This window comes from Pygoscelis adeliae, unplaced genomic scaffold (genome assembly GCF_000699105.1).
Source record: "Pygoscelis adeliae isolate BGI_AS28 unplaced genomic scaffold, ASM69910v1 Scaffold4, whole genome shotgun sequence".
NCBI lineage: Eukaryota > Metazoa > Chordata > Aves > Sphenisciformes > Spheniscidae > Pygoscelis > Pygoscelis adeliae.
Window position 1 is genome coordinate 15,703,951 of NW_008824986.1, and position 17,061 is coordinate 15,721,011.

The window sequence follows — 17,061 nt, forward strand, 5'->3', positions numbered from 1 at the left end:
AGTGGTTGAGTCACCATCCCTGGAAGTATTTAAAAGACGGGTAGATGAGGCACTTAGGGACATGGTTTAGTGGGCATGGTGTTGTTGGGTTGACGGTTGGACTCGATGATCTTGGAGGTCTCTTCCAACCTTAATGATTCTATGATTCTATGAAGCAGTATGGCAGATCTTACATTCTCAAAGCTTTTGTCAGATCATGAAGGCAATGTTGTATCATAACAGGTGAACTAGAAGAAAAACAGCAGTGGTCTCTCAGCAAATAATGAGCGCTCACAAAGCAGTGCAATGCATTGATCCCTCATTTCCCTTTTTTATTTTTGTTCAGGCAGGTGACAAGCATTATCATCCAAGCTGTGCACGATGCAGCAGGTGCAACCAAATGTTCACAGAAGGAGAAGAAATGTATCTGCAAGGTAAGGATGTCTCCATTCCAAAACAAGAAAATCAGACTTTGTAATTTTTCTGTCACAGACCTCAGGAGTTTATAAACTGTCTCCATGTAATATGGGCAAGGAGAACTATAGCCATCCTATCTTGATTACAGTGTTCTCATACTTGTTCACTTGAAACCGTTTCACCCTAGTTAGGTGGTCATAATGGTGGCTTTGCAGTGACTCTGCAGCCTAGCTGAGGCAGACTGTGTTTTCAAAAGCTGTGCAGCAAAAATGAAATTTATTAGGCTGCCTCTGAATTTGGCATCTCACGGATAGCTTAGCACACAGACTGGTATATGAGATACCAGACAAAGTTAGACGTTTTCCCCTGAATTCTGCTGAGCAGTTTCTCTGCTCTTCTGGACCACACTCCAAACTGTAAAAGGCAATGGAAAAACCTCCAAAGACTGCAGTGAGCTTGTTTTGAATCATGTAGATCTCATTCCCCATGCGCGTTGACAGATTGTCTCCTCCATTTCTTAATCATATTTGCTTGCCTTGCCTGTTTCCCTTTTATCTGGTCACATCTCTCTTTTTATTCCCATTTACTTATGTCTTTCTACAGTCAGTTCTTGTATGTTCATTTTCATCTCTTCTTTCTTATTAACAGTCTCGCACTCGCAGGTATTGCCAAGCATGTTTTTTTTTGTGATCTTTTCACGTAAAGAAGAACGTGCTTTTTTCTTTGATTGAAAAGCATCCTTGATCTGAATTCCACCTACTCTCCCAGAAGGTAGCACGTTAACTATTAAGCTACATTTAGTTTTATTACTTGCTGTAGTATTAAATAATGTTGGTAGAAAGACTTATGATACACGTTTATGCAAGCCAGAAATCAAAGTGAAAAAGGCAGATACATATTGGGATTTTGTATATTGTGCTTATGTTAGAAAACTTGCTTGATATACCTGAAAGGACTGTAAAAGAATAGGAAAAAAATTATGAAAGTGTGGTCGCAGCCATCTCTTGAAACCCTGAGGAGAGATTCTCTTGGAAGAATTCCAAAATGAGATAATATTGTAAGGAATTCCTTTGAAGCTAACTTGTGTTATTTTGTAGTTTGTCCTCCCTACCAGTCCATCTCTCTCATCTTTCACTGACTTTAGTCGTCTTATTCCAGCTGTGCACAGAACTGGATATCAAGTTGTGTAGCAGTTCTGCATTGCAAGAGCAAGGAGAAGCTGAAAGAGGGCTGGGTAGGAAGTACTGCTTTCTGATGGCAAATTGGAAAGACTAATCTGAAAGCAGCAGTTACAGCATCTGACAACTGGTAATCTTCCTTTCCTCACATCATAGTATGATAAAGTACAGGCAGAGTTCAAGGTGAGCATCAGTTCATCCTTTGCTGTTATTAATAACAGCTGTTTGCAACTGATGCCATTTGCACCAGTCTAGCAGAGAGTTGGAATTCCTGTTGATTGGGCAGGCTGTGGTGTAAATTTCTGCAGATCCAAGTAAGACAGGAAGCATTGCTTCCACTTAAACAAGGCTGGATTTTGTCCTGGCCAAGTTCAGGTGATATGAAAGAGGAGAGGAGAGACACCTGGCTCCTTGGTCTGCCATCATTCTCTTCTTGGCTGTATCTCCCTTTCTGTGGTTGTGAATTAATGTTCTTCGTGCTCACTCTGTCTCAGAGGAGGAGCAGCCCCAGTTGCACTGCTTTATTGTTCACAAGCTATTTTCTGACTAAATAATAATATTGCTGAGCATGCTCCAGACTGTCCTGCCAAAGCTTTCCATGCTGAATTCAGCATGCTTGTAAGCGTAGGGGACCCAAAAGCCTTTCCTGTGCAAAGCTCTCAAATGTATATCCTGACTCCATCCAAATCATTTACCCTAGGGTGCAGAATAACAGCATTCCAAGCGTTTCTCTGAAATAAAAATAAAACACCACAATACTGAAGCTAGAACCAAAATCACATTATTGATAAAATATATGAAAATAGGCAGCTTCCATCTCACTTCTAATTGTCCTCTCCACAGGACATGAAAGCACTGTGTTAGTATTGCTTTGTATAATTGACCTGAGCCTGGCAGGTTTGTGATAGCTACTTGTATTAGAAATGTGTGGGGAAACTTGCAAACGGAGAACATGGAAAAACAAGCTGTCTGTTTTGGGGCTTTCTATGTTAAGGATGGTTTGAATAATGCTAGCAGAATTTGCCCTGCTCCAACACAGGAAAATGAAAAGGAAGCAGCATCAGAAACTTTCTCTTTCCCATTAACTTCCTAGTAATATATTACTCTATGGACTGCCCCAGAAGTCTGTTGCTGAGCTAGGATGTTGCTCAGCATTTAGAGGGATGCTTCACCTGATTATCACACAGGCTTTCAGCCTTAATCAATGTGTAAATAACAGCCCGAGTTACTGATTTTGAGAGAGCTCTATGTTGAAACAATGGTACGTGCAAAGTAAAAAGCTGAATAAATGAACATGTTGGTTGGTGTCTGCCAAGTGAGCAAACAAACATATGTTAAGAATGGGAATAACCACAATTTGCTGAACTGTTTCTGGTAGGAAAAAGAGTGGCGATGCAGCTTGACAATTTGCACTGTTCCAAGCATTTCAAAATAGATTGACATGTTTGGATGAATAAAATCTACAAGTTGTAGGTGGCTCAGAGTTCAAGATCATGAAAAATATTTACATTTAACTTCTTAAGCCTGCTCTATCTGATTTGGGTTTTTAAATTTCACATATTTCAAACCTCTTATCATTTTGTGAAAAAAAAAATCTCACAACCCTTGGCTAAGTTTCACCATGAAAATGACATCCAGACTCCCTTGCATTTCTTTTTCACTTTCAGCAGCTCCAGCATTCTTCTGGGGTGTCCCTAAAATTGTGGCAGTTTGTGCTAAACACTGCCCAAAAATGCAGTGACAGCTTTTTCTTTGATGGTTTAATAGAAAAGAGACAGTGGTACAGAGGAACAGAGATCATTTTTCTCAGGATCACCCAGGAAGCTCACAGCTGAATTTGAGAATTGAACCTAAACCTTCTGAGTCTTACTTCATCAGCCTTATAACATGAACTCCCTTCCTCCTGAGTGCTTGGATCTGTCTGACCTCCTAAGCAAATGCACAGGGCATGCTTCTCTCCTGATCTCGCAGGCTCTGTGGGGTCCTGGCTCTGAGACTGCTGTTTGTTTACAGAGAAGGCTGTTGGTACACTTCTCCCTGTCGTCTGATTGTTTCCCCCTGCCAAATGCACAGTTTCTTCTTCCTCGGCTTAGACTCAAAGCCAAACATCTCAGACCCCTGATCCAGAGTCACAGCATTCGCTCCAGTCTCCTGATGATGATTATACTGTGTGCTGCTGAATCATTCCTGGTCTTTACTTCTGTACTGAGCCATGTAGGGGCTCGTTAGAACAAAATTTCGAGGGGCCCTGACCCATACCTCTCCTGGGCTCTGAAGGTGGGCTTTCCTCTGACTGCACTCGAGCTAATAGTCACCAGCAGGAGACCTGGACTTTGCTCTGTTTGGTTTCTTTGTGGACAGAGTGAAGAGGTGACGTTCCCCCCTGCAGACAGACAAGGCTCTGTATTGGCTTTGTGGTGACTGGAATGAAGTTTGAAGTTGACTGCAGCTGCAGTCAGTGTTAAAAATCAGCATTAGCTTCTGCTCCATTTCAACTTGGCTAATACCTGCTAGCAGCTTCCCAGCAGTGACCACAGTTTACAGTCTGTTCCAAAGGAGAACTGAAATGGGATGGAAGTGCTCCTTGCCCCTGAGACTGCTCAGCCCTTGGGGACAGATGGATATTTCCATTTTTACAGAATAAGAGAGAATCCTGTGTTTTGGGACACAAACAGCAGAGACCTTGCCTTTTTTAGTAAGATGTGTAGCTGGAATATGCCATGTGGAAATGCCAGTGCAACACATGCCACTGACCTTGCAGAGCAATGGGTAGAAATTATGTGTGTGCCAATGACAAGTATGGTACACTGTGATCTACGGAGAGGCTCTTTCACATGCTGCTTTGTACCACCTGCGTCATACTGGCCTCTCTAGCTTAGTGCAGTGGGTGAGATACAGCCCTGACTTTGCTGCGTTGGGAATTTTCTAATTTTGCTTTTCCTGTTGCATTTTGCATAATTGCAGGGGAGAGGTGATTTGAGTAATACTTTACAGTAACTGAATATGACATCTATTGCTCAAGGAAGTCATAGGACTTTCCCAGTATTAATGGACTTACAATCAGGACTTCCTTTTTATGTGTGGTGTAGTACATAAAGAGAGAACAGATCAGGTAACCATGGCCCAGTTCTTTTGCTCTTACCCTCCATCCTGCTCAGAGAAACCCTCTGTCTTCCAGTTCCTCCAGCTGGCGCTTGCTGACTTGTTGCTTGAGGCTGTTTGAGTTTTAATTAAGAATGTGTGCAAAGTGCTTTGACAGCCTCAGAAAGAGGCTGCTGTAGATGGGCCAAGGATTTGAATATTCTTCTTGTTTCACTTGTATTCCTCATGAGCTAGAATTGAATGTGAATTACTTGCATAGTTCATACAGATTCACCATCTGATGCAATGAATGGATTCTCTTCAATAACTGACTTGTCATGACTGGAAGTCATCTGCTTTACTCTGAATAAAGATGTTTTTTTACCTCCCTCAGGTTCCACTGTCTGGCATCCCGACTGTAAGCAATCCACTAAGACTGAAGATAAGCTACGGGTAAGCTGAATTCGTGGCAATGACACACCAGATATTTTGCCCACACAATAACTGAATGCTGTTTTTAAAAGAGTGACTTTTCCCATGTTTTTTTTGCATAGCTGTCACTACTCTGGCAGAATAAACAGTGGAGGCACTTCAGAGGTATTGCTCTGGTTTTTAGGCTCACCACCTTCACCTACCTGTCTCAGTGCACGGCCTAAAGATAGTATCATTTACTGACATACAGACATGGCAAAGTCACTAAAACACTTCATTTCATATCTCAAATATTGTGAGAGAGACTCTTAAGGAGAAAATCTGAACAGGGCAAATGATACGATATATTTTAGTATTTTTGCACATCTGTGTAATTGCTCTATAGTTATCCCCTGTTCCGCATGATTATTTACAGCATTTAGACAATATGGACCCTTCTTCCTTTGCCATCCAAATAAACCCCAACCTAAAGTGATCCTAATTTGAATGCCAAGGAGAGCTGCAGTTACCCTTGGAGTCACCTCAGCATATCCAGACAAACTTTCTGGATGAAATCCTTGATGGCAATAATGCTGCACTGATATTTGCCGGAGCCTGGCTTTTTGCATGCACCAGGCAATTCTAAGCCCATATTCACTAATTCATCTTCTGGACAATTTACTCTTTTTGATGTCTCAGTTGGTCCTTTGAGCTTTGATAATTTTTCTGGATATGAATATTAGAGAGTGTATACGAATAAAATGTCTTTCAGACAAGGAAACTAAGAGGTACTGGCATGGAGATATGTAGGATATCCTGTGGGTTGTGTTCTATGTGTGGCTTATTCACAGGAAGCCACGTCCTTTAGAATTTGTTCAGGTGCACTGGTCTGTAAAACATCCCTCGCAGAGAATTTACTATGATCGTAGGTAATGTGGAGATAAATTCTTGTTGAGCAGAGTTCATGTTAGTGTGGGCTGTACTGACAATACAGAAGTATAATTGGCCCTAGATGGGCATGGGATCTAGCACAGCCAGACATCACTGTGGGTACCATCCAGCATTTGCACGTTGTTCTGTCCTGACTTTCCATAAGAAAATGGAAAATTATGCTGGACTGGATTTTCTTCCTCATTTAACAACTTGAATGTAAGACAGTGTTTTGGCCCTGCTTAAGTGTCAGAACACTTGTGCTTTGTAGTGAATGGTTGGGGTACAATACTTCCCTTTCACTTGGGCCCAAGAGTCTTATCAAAGCACTCCTGACTACATTGCGGCCCTTACGAACCTTCTCCAGCTGACCTTATAAATCAGTTGTCTTATTTCCATTCCCCATGGAAATGGCCAAAGTCCTCTTCAAATATTTTCCTTTTTTTCGTCACACATTCAAACGTGTCAGTCCTCTTCCCTCTCAGCTAATTTTAATTGAAGTGAGTGAAATAGATGAATTCATCCACTTGCAAGACTTTGCCTAAGTGAGTTCTTGCAGGAAAATGAAGTGAAGCAAAGGAATGCATATTAAGGGAACATCTGAGAAATGTTATGGCACAGCTATCCAAGGTCGCCTTGTTCCTGGATGAGACCTTCTATGCAGGGGTTTAATATGTCTTTAAAAGGCATTGACAAATGCACTGTACTGAAGGTAGCTGGAGAGGTGGAGAATTTTTAGCTTCAACTGTACATCACAGATAGTCTCTATCTACTCTGGTGCAAAGTCAGACACCTTATTTCAAAATCAGTTTGGGCTCACTTCGATGACTTTGACACATACTTCATTCTGCTGACTCAAATGAAAGCAGTGGCAAACAGGTAGGTACAGAAAAAAATGAAACTGGGGGAACTATGTGCTATTTGAACATGTCACCACTAAATTAGGAACTAGACTTTGATTGACTTGCAGTTTCTTGATGACATACATTTAGACCTGATGTGAGAATCAGAATCTGGTTTGTGAGTTGACAAATATATGATATAGCCACTTTCAGGGTCAGGCCTAGATTTTCTGGTGGTTCTGCAAAAAGCCAGTGACATGGCCTCTTTGCTCTGCTGGGTTTCCTTTCCCTATAGAGCAAAACAAAACAAAAAGCCCTTTTATCATTGAAGTCACTTTAGAATTTTTCAGCAAGTTCTGTTTTCTCTCAGTAACTGAATTGTGGTATAAACTAATCAGCAGTCTAGCTGGTCAAGATCTGAGAGGGAGTTCATAAAAACAACGGTTGCTTTAGATCTTCCTCCCACTGGATATTTGTGGAGGATTACAAAGCCAAAACAAGCAGAAAATAAAGCAACCATATGTATGTTAAAAAATATACATTGCTTAGGATTTTTTGCAACTGTCTGGTGGTTCATGATTCTGCAGGGATTAATAAGTAACACAGATATTATAATGCACAGATTATTATCTAGCAAGTAGGTACTAGTAACTTGATTGAAAAAAAGAGCTTAACCACTGAGCTGGGGAAACTGCTTTCCTTTTCACTTTTTTCCCTTTTGTGTTTCATGACAGCATTCCTCATCTGAGTTCTTTTATCCAAAGAGTCTGGTTCTGCGCAGGCCACGCTCTGCAGAGGTTTGCTGTTGTGTTTTCGTAGTGTTGATGGTGGTCTTCTTTACTGAGAAGATTCTTCATTATTGTCATTCGCTGCGCTTGCTACTACTTCTGCCACACAGCTTTCCTGCTATCACTTGCCACCCTGGGCACTGACGCTGTATTTTGCATCATGTGGTGCAGTGTTGTTTGTTAATTCTCACATTTTTTATTTTGTTTAATGAATGCTTAGAATTTATTTTTTTTTTAGATTCAGATGAGCTTTTTGGGGCTGTAGTATTGTTCTTCCGGTGTTACAGAAAGTTTTTCTTCTAAAATAAAAAATTAAAGTGCAAATATGAAGCAAATGAAAATGGTGAAAAGCATCTGACTTAAAAGTGCTGGTTAAAAAGAAATAGTTTTTCATGAACAATGGCTCATGCTTTTTAGAAAAAAAAATGCCATCGGTTAAATCAGTTACTTTTTTATATGTACTGACCAACTACATATGAATACTTCAGTTGACAAAATATTTGCAAAATTCCAGGTTTGGACATGTTCTATGTGCTGCCTGAGAGCATTTGCCTCTCTCTAATCCGGGGCACATCCACGTCCAAGTTGGGAGGTCCTCCCTGTCCTCTTGATTCTGGACTTTCTACTTTTAGACTTCCTTGAGTTTGCTTTGCACCTGCAAACACCACCCACTGCCATTTCTTCTACTTCAGGGCAGTGCTTATTTATGAGTTCTGTCTGCTGTGGGGCGACGTGTGGCTGTACTGCATGCAGGCACACCTGAGATAGCTTTCACCGGATAACGAAGTAAGAATGTACTGGTATGGACTTAGTACAGGCTAGCAGTAGGCATACAGGCTGATAGAGTCCATGCCACTGGATTTCCATTGTGTCTGCTCCTGCTGCCTTCGCATCTCTAATTGCAAAGTAGATGTAGTCATATCGTTAGCCAGGGCAGGATATTTGTGTTAGATGCAGTCTGCAGGATAGTGTTACATGGTTGAATCCAATGCTGTGATTCAGTGGGAGTTAATGCAAGCCCTGTACCCTTTGTCCTCCACTGTACTTTAGTCAGTTAACTTAGGATGTTGGAATGCATTAACCACTCTTGAACACTGCTCTTTCTGTTAGCTACAGAACTATGTGTCAAGAAAATACAGCTATAAAGATGTGTTATCAGTACTCCTAAGGAGGGCAATGTCTCTGCAGTCCTAGGCTTTATAGAATCCAATGTTGGAGTCTGAGAACAGCAAACTGTGGGACCATTTCACTCATCCTTTAGGCCAGTGTAGTGGCTTTTTGCATTCAGCTTAGCATGCATGAGTCTGAGTTTCCAGTGTTGAAATCCAGGAGCCTTAGGATTAGGATAGGATTAGGAAAACAAATTCTATCCGATGTATTAGAAAAATAGGCAAGGCAAAATAGGAGCAGCCCCTGTCAAAATAAAGGTATGCTCTGTTCCTTGCTTTGTAGACTGTGTAGGATACAAATAGCTTAGGGTCAGATGAATATCCTCTTGTGTAAATTTGGTCAGTATTAAATTCTGTTTAGATTTACATGCTGATTATACAAAGTGTAATTCAAGGCAGATTTTGGCTTCAAGTGTTCTTCTGCAGAGTAGACACAGAGATACTATCATTGCTGTTGCTATAAAGATGGGCCAAAGGCTTGAATCTACATGCAAATTGTAGGTTAAAAATTGTACGGTGAAATCCTGTGAATTCTCTGAGAAGTTTGCTGTTGAATTCAGTATGTTCTGGACTTCCTGCTTTATTCCTTCTGCTTTCCACTTAACTTATTCTTGGTGAAGGCTATGTTTGCATGAGTAGTCTTGTAAAAGAGTTTGTTTGGTAGCAACATGCCTTCAATGATTATGTGCTGAAAATTCATTCTCCTCTCTGGCCTTTGTGTCTAGAAAGGGAAGAAAAATTAGTTGTAACCTATTAATATGCGTGTCTGTGTGAGTCTGAACTAAACCTGTTCACTAGTTTTGTCTTGATGCATACATAGTGTAGATTTTTTAGGCGGAGAAATAACGAATGCATGTATTTGAAGGAAACACTCTTGTAAGGAGAAGGGGACAGTTAAACTAGCAGACAGGCACAATGAATGCTGTAACACTGAGGTGCTTCATTGGTCTTGTACACGGTGACTGAAAATTGCTGAAATCCGTAGGAAGCCTGTGTTTAATGAACCCTGGTTCCAAGTCCTAAATAACTGTAAAACCTTGCAGTTGATGAAGCAGGTAGTCAGAGTAGCAAGTCTTGTACTGAGAAAACCAAATTCCTTGCTATTGCAAAGTTGTGTCTGCCTAGTAGAATAAATTACATCCTAATCTTCTATTAGCTTATTTATAAACATGCTTCACTTAAAGTAGCTTCTGAGGTTTAGAGAATTTGCTTAACCTATAATGTTAAATGTTATTAAGTGAAAATATATCCATTCTTCTGCAGCTATTATCACCACCTTGCATAATGAACTCTATCAAAAAACTAAGGCAGGTACTGTAAACAATGCTGACAATGCCTTTGTTAAACAATAGTGCATCCGTTTGGCCAGATGTTCTTGGGATCAGTTTTGATCTGGTTGCCTGCATTTGTAAGTTTTTATAGAGCATGATTCTGAACATCTGTACTTGAGAAAGCCAGAGCCACCCCATTGTAGCAGCATCTGGATGATATGAATGGCTCTAGCGTGGATTTTTTTTTTAAGAAGTTATTTATTTAGATGATGTGCCATGCATGACAAACTGGGGTAAATGCAGATGAACATCTTAAGCTTTGCAATCTAATAATAAAATAACACATTAATCAGTTTGGGGCATATGCATGGGTGATATGATAATTGAGCATTGAAATTCACAGTGAACATAATAGGATGAGCATGACGGTATTACCTCTGCCAATCTGCAAATGAAGTTGATAAAGAACTTCTGTATTGAAGACAAATGCATGGAATGAAGAACAAACACATAAAAATAAGAAGTCTGTGATAAAGGGGAAATACTGAGAAGTCTTGCAGATACTTTAGATACTTTGTCATTTGGTTCTTTCCTTTGGCTCCTTTAATGACATGGATGAATTTCTATTGACTGAACTTCTATTGATTTTTTTCATATACATCATAGACTTCCTGTATCTGGTAGAGACATCCCATATTGATATAGTTACTACTGTTACATCCATTTGGGTGGAAGAGGAAAGAAAAAAAGCAATGACTCTTCCACTGTCAGAAACTGTGGAGAAAGGCCATGAACCACAAGAAAAGAAAAAAAGTTTAGTTGTAGTTCTTCAGAGAAATTTGCTTTAAATTTCTCTGCACAAAGATGGAATTATGAAAAGCTCTATTTGAAACCTTCAGGAGCAAGAACTATCATATAAAGAGTGTTCCAGATCTGTTTGTAGAAGAACTAAGGCAGCTTAACTTGTTTTGTTGTTGGGAGTGTAGAACAAGTGTCATAGGACTATTGTGATGGAAGGAAATACCTCTAAATTAATGCATTCATATTAAAGGATGTTTCCTCTAATTTCTTTACCTGTCTTCTTCCAATAATGTGTGCAAGTGATGCTCACATGATACCTCTACTGAAGGTTAAAGGTTAAACCAGGGATAACTCTGATCAGCTCTCCTCTAAGGTGGAATTTACACCCCATTGCAGTTACATCAATAGAGAACTTGACCTCCAGTGTGTCTTTTGCCACCTGTTTTAAGATACAAAGTCACAACTGTGGTACACGGGGTCAGGGATTCTTGACTGCTAATGAAGATGTAATGTACAATCTAATAAAAGCCATACCCCGTCACAGATTTTCAGTCAGGAGCTATTATAGGTCTCTCAGGAGAGGAGCCAATCGTAGCAACTAAAAGTATGCCAGATATGCCTATATCAAGGAATCTTTAGTGTATGTTTGTTAAGGCAAGCAGCACAAATGTTTTTAAGTGCAAAGGAATTGTCTTTAGGGGAGAGTGCAAAGCTGTGAAGGATTCCAGACCATATGGGAGCAGCAGAGTAGGAAATAGTTAGCCATCTGCTATGGAAACAGCCTGTGTAATTCAAACCAAGAAATAGGGCAAAGTGAGGCAGGAAGGGTGAATAGATGTGGAAGTCCTCTTTTTCATGCACTGTCTTCAGGGGTATGTCATAAACTTAAGCAAGGTACAGGACTGGGAGGAAATAGAGGAGCCACAGAGTTCCAGGGCTCCTCGGGAGAGGAATGGTGTGTGCTCAGACAGTGGCTGGCAGGATGGCATCCTGCCCAGGGAATGTGGAGCTTTGCAGTAGGTGGAAGGTAAAATTGATGTATGCAGGAAGAATTACAGAAAATAGAAAACTGGTTTTAAAGGGTGTCATATCTGGCTCATGGCTGTGTTAATGGGATGGTAATGAGGAACTTGGAGCAGAAACACAGTGAGGAAGTGAAGAACAGGTGCTACAACTTGCCTGTCCATCTGACAACTGCTCCTGTACTCCAGGATTAAGAGCACCTAAGAAAGTTGTTAGCAGGATGTGGCTGAAACTGTCTTCTTAAGGTGTCTAACTTTATTTAATAAATTCACTGAAGTGGTAAATACAAGTGAGTTTTCCTTTGCTGAAAAGGTTTTTAGCAGTGACGCTAAGAGATGAGACTAAGGAGATGGAGCAAGGGCTGAGAATTTCTTGTTTACTGAAAAGATTATAAAAGATCCAGAGCGAAGAGCAACCCAGAGGGCCTGCCAGGTGGGAATAAGCCGTAACTGTCTCTAATGCTTGTTTTCCTACAACAGGAGAATTGAGCAGACAAAACTGGTAAAGTATGTTTGCCAGAAGCCAAAGGTAACAGAGACACCCCTAACAGTCCCTCAACTACTTAATGCTTTTCCCTATGTTGTAATGAAAACAATTGTTTTCCATAGCAACTGCAGCAACATGTTACATGTGTCTCCACTCAGACAGTGGTGTGAAATGGCAGAACGGAAGGGGGAATAAAGTGTTTCTCAACAACAGCCAGATTTTTCCAGCTTAATTCTTGTAACATTTCCATGAAACAAGTGGTTGTTGTTGGTTTTTTTGCTTTGATTGCATCATGGGAGGAGCTTAAGGGCAGCTGAGAAATTTCTGTTCCTTTTTGGGATGTAGGAATTTGCAGCTACGGAGAGAAAAAGAAAGAAACACATAAAGGTCCAGCTGAGCAAGTGTTCTCAGGCATGCTCTGGAGAGGATTTGTGACTGTGTCAGTCCACAGCCACATCTGCTCTCTGTTTGATCTGAATCTTCACTTTTTTTGGTGGCACATGTTCAAAGCCTTTTCTTCCTCTGACCTTCCCCAAATGTGGTGATTTCATTTCCACAAATGAAGTCGGAGAAAGCCTGCTGTATGATCCATGACTAGTCTTCAGCATTTTTTATACGGATTGTTCCAATAGCTTTCTTGGCTATGAAATAAAAGGTAGAAAGACTCTGAGGTCTGTTGAAGGGTCCTTTCAGGAAATGTATGCTGAGAGATAAGAAAGGTCCAATAGCACTGTTGTCTTCACTCCAGATATTTCCTAAGAAAAATCAGTGAGCTAGGCTGTCAAGCCTTGTTTCTCTTCCATGTGTGCCTGAAGGTCCCTTAGTTCAATGTCACAAGCTGACAAGGTAAGGACTATTTACCAAGATATAATTTTCAGTGACTTTGAAGTATCCCACTGCACTAGTGTCATCTGCTGATGTGTTGCTTTGTGATGGGATTTGGTTCTTTGCAGTCAATTAGGGAGGAAAAATTGTTCATGGTTTCTCAGTTGCGAGTGGGATATTGTTGACTATCTTTGTGTGTCTGATGCATGCCAAATTTAGGAGTAATTGCCACAATAGTCTGGGTGACTTTTGATCGAATAGACGTTTTTCAAATTCACCAAGTTATCAGGATCCCCACATCTCAGTGATAAATTATTTTGTCTCCTCTCACAAAACTTCTCCCGGGGAATCAGTGTCTGTTTAGTCCTGATGAAATGTTGGAAAATCTACTGAATGTGTAACAGCAGTTGTTCTGTAGGGGTGTGACTATTCTCATGAATTTCAGTGTGCAGGACATTATCATTAAACATCAGGACTTTTGCAGTATGGGGACTCATGACATTTCAATCAACAGTTTAGCTTTCATGTTTCATCTAGATTGTGCTGCAGATGTAGGGAACAGCTCCAGGCCAAGGATTTCTGGTCCTTCTACTTAGAAGGACTGAATTCAGTTCTGTATTCATAATGGAAATCCAGTGATGGAACATCTGGAAAGCGATAATGTGTGTGCTGTGCTCCTCTCAACAGTTTTGTCTGCTGAACTGCTGATACCTCTAGCTGTTTGTGAACTAACGTTTTGATAAAATGACCAGCAGAACTGTCCTGGATTGTACTTTGTATGGCTCCTTGCAGTGTCTCTGGCAGGTGTTGATTTTGTTCATTATTGTTGTCAGTCTTTTATATTGTATGATTTAGAAAACCTCTTTCCCCTCTCACAGCACTCCTTCCCCTACCAAAAAAAAAAAAAAAGCCCACTTGCCTCACAAGATTGTGAAATTTGCCAGAATGCTTGCATTTGTGTTGACATTTTTTCCTAAATTCAGTTAATTTCAAGATGTATGCAGATTTCTTCACTTAAAACCAAAATTGCCAATGTTAATGGCTTCAGGTTGCTCTGAAAAGTTACTTTTTGTTTTTCAGCCCACAAGAACATCATCAGAAAGTATTTATTCCAGACCAGGTTCCAGTATACCTGGCTCTCCAGGCCACACTATCTATGTAAGTATTGCTTCTGATGAATAAGCTGCTAATCCCTTGCTTGCACGTGAAATACTCTATGCTGAAATAAATCACTTTTATACTGATGCTAATGCCTTTGTTGTAGTGGTTAAATTGTTAAAATTCTCGCCATGTAGTTTTTATAACTACAGAATTTCAAGAGCAGGGTAGGCCTTTTCCAGGTCACGTTTCCCTTAGAAAGATACAGTAAATCTCTTTAAGTCACTTTGTGATGTGAAGAGGGACAGAAGGCAGACAGGTCATTTGCCTTTGTTAGGGGTTATGTGAGGAGATCTGTGCACCTCGATATGCAGTTCTTGAGAGGTCTGCTGTCTGCAGTTGCAGGACGTGGGGAGGAGCGTCAGCTGCACTAAAAGAAGCCTGGCTGATACAATACCTTCCGTTTCAGAAGTCAGATGTTTTCGTTGTGGAAGGAAAAGTGTTTTTTATTTAAGAACAAAAATGATATTAAGCATCCTTTTACTAAACTAACAGTGCTGAAAATGCAAAGCTATCGATATACTATTTTATTTGTGGTTACCTGAATTGTAGAGTTTAATATGATTCCTTCAGTAATGAAGCCTCCTCTTTCGTTATTTTTGAGGATATCTTTCACTTCTTGGCCTCATTATTGGTAACTTTTGAGCCCATAAGATCTTAGAAATTAAAAGTGGAAATACATTAACAGAAGAATGGCCCAAAATTTTCAAAGGAATGATATTTTTCTCCTATTTTCATACCACTTTTTTAGGCATTTCAGTGTTGTAAGTGTTGGTACCTTTTTTTTTTCTTGGCAGAGAAGTCCACAGGGTCAAAAAAAGTCATATTTTGTGGATGTACTAATCTGGTTCTAAGGAGAGAGAATATAAATTCAAATGTACTTTGCTGAATAACAGAACAGCTCAGCCTTCTCAAACTTGCTGTATTTCCATGCATATAACCTACACTTCCAAAAATTCACATCCATTTAAGAGTCCTGTTCCTTGGAAGTCCATATAACTTTTGCCCTCGTATAAAACATGCTCTCAGATAACCTGCACAAAATTCAAGGCAGACGTGGAAGATAACAGCTAAGGAAGAAAATCACAGAAAGGCAAGTTAGTGAGAGAGAGCCCATTATGAGGGGAGCAAAGATGAAGGTATGTTGGGAAGAAGAGGCAGACTACAAGGCAAACTTTCTTTCCTGTTACCTAAGCATAATGCTGAATCGCTGATTTTGTAGATGATGTTAACATTATATAGGTGAAAATGTAGTGTAACACAAAAAATTATCAGTTACATGTATAATAGTGCAGAAAAATTACCAAAATGACAAATCTCAAGTCCTGAGTTTGAGTTAAATACTAGGTCAGTGCATTTCAACCACAACAACAACAACAACAACAACAAAAATTAGCTGATATATTAAAAATGTTCACACTGCAGATATCAAAACACAGAGCATGTCCTGAACAACTGCCATTTTGCTGGTAATACCAACTTCATAAGCTATAGCTTATGAAATTTAACTGCTGCTCAACAGCACAAGTCTGTAGGGCAATGTGGTGGCCTAGACCAGGGTCTACAAAAATATCCATGGTAATTTATATTGGATTAAGAATATCCAGACATATTTGCAGGTCATTAACAGACTGTGGTAAAAATATTACAGAAATAACATCCATTAATATACCTGCATATTTTAAGGATTAAATTGGCTTAAGGTATTTTGTTATATCTGGTGAGCCAAAACTAGACAGATTTGAGGCTATGTTTAGAAAGTGAATTTCAAACCTTGCTTCTCTATCAAAAAATGTTTTGTATTGTTTCTAATTTATGGCATGGCTTAAGAACCACCAAGACCAGTGGTGGTTAGGAGAGCTTGGGAAGGCAAATGCACTTAAATCTGAAAATAGAAGGTGCTAGTACTCAGGAAGAACAGAACTGAATGTGAGTAGAAACAGATCAGCCTCATTTCCATGTGCAGCTTACTATGAATAAATTAAGTACCTAGTAGAAGAGTTGAAAACCAATTTGAATATTCTCTTTCAGTTTTAATCATCAAATGTATTTCTGTAAGGTAGGTAAGAATGTATGATGATTTTTTTAACAAGTCTTTTAAGTAAGGAAAGATATTAGCTATCTAAACTATATGTAAGGCCTCTTTCTAGCTCCTTCTGCAGCTGTCTTTGGAACTGATTTCCTACTGCCATTTTTAAACTAGTCAAGAGCTCCTTGCAGTTTTAGTGGAAAAAATAGTCAATTTTAGTACAGTGTGGTATGCAGTTAGTAAGCAACATATGCCTTAGTCAGAAGCTTGCGTATAGGTTGAGTAATGGGTGCAATATAATAATTTCAATTGGGACTTTGGATACCCAGTCCTGACAAATAGTCCTGCTTGCCTTTTTATTTCCTTGTAATAAGTTGTATTTCCTCTCGTGTGCAGTTATAAGTTGACTTTCTGTCTGTGGTCTTCTGCATGGAATCCTCTCATAATCTCTGTAATCTGCAAACTAAGTTGATGTTGTCACACATTTTTACGTATGGGAAAACAAGAGCAGAAAGGTGAAAATACTTGCCTGAGGCCACAAAATGAGTCATTTGCAGAGCTGAAGTTTCCAGCTCACTGCTGGGGATGAGAAACTTTTGTATTAGATCTATACATGCCATATTCTTTCTTTCCTAAACTGAGAAAACACTGTGTGCTTTTGCAGAGGAGGCCT

The 17,061-nt window shown here is 39.9% G+C and overlaps 1 protein-coding gene across 14 annotated transcripts in view; it reads left to right on the forward strand.

The window, feature by feature from the left end:
• Positions 1 to 17,061, forward strand: part of ABLIM1 (actin binding LIM protein 1) — a 119,043-nt gene that overhangs the window by 61,267 nt on the left and 40,715 nt on the right. For 11 of the 14 annotated variants that reach the window (XM_009325928.1, XM_009325921.1, XM_009325922.1 and 8 more), the window contains 5 exons: positions 326 to 413; positions 5,050 to 5,108; positions 7,573 to 7,635; positions 10,059 to 10,106; positions 14,282 to 14,359. In XM_009325928.1, coding sequence (XP_009324203.1) covers positions 326 to 413; positions 5,050 to 5,108; positions 7,573 to 7,635; positions 10,059 to 10,106; positions 14,282 to 14,359 — 336 coding nt within the window. The remainder of the gene's footprint in view (positions 1 to 325; positions 414 to 5,049; positions 5,109 to 7,572; positions 7,636 to 10,058; positions 10,107 to 14,281; positions 14,360 to 17,061) is intronic. The other 3 variants (XM_009325926.1, XM_009325927.1, XM_009325936.1) reach the window with 3 other exon arrangements.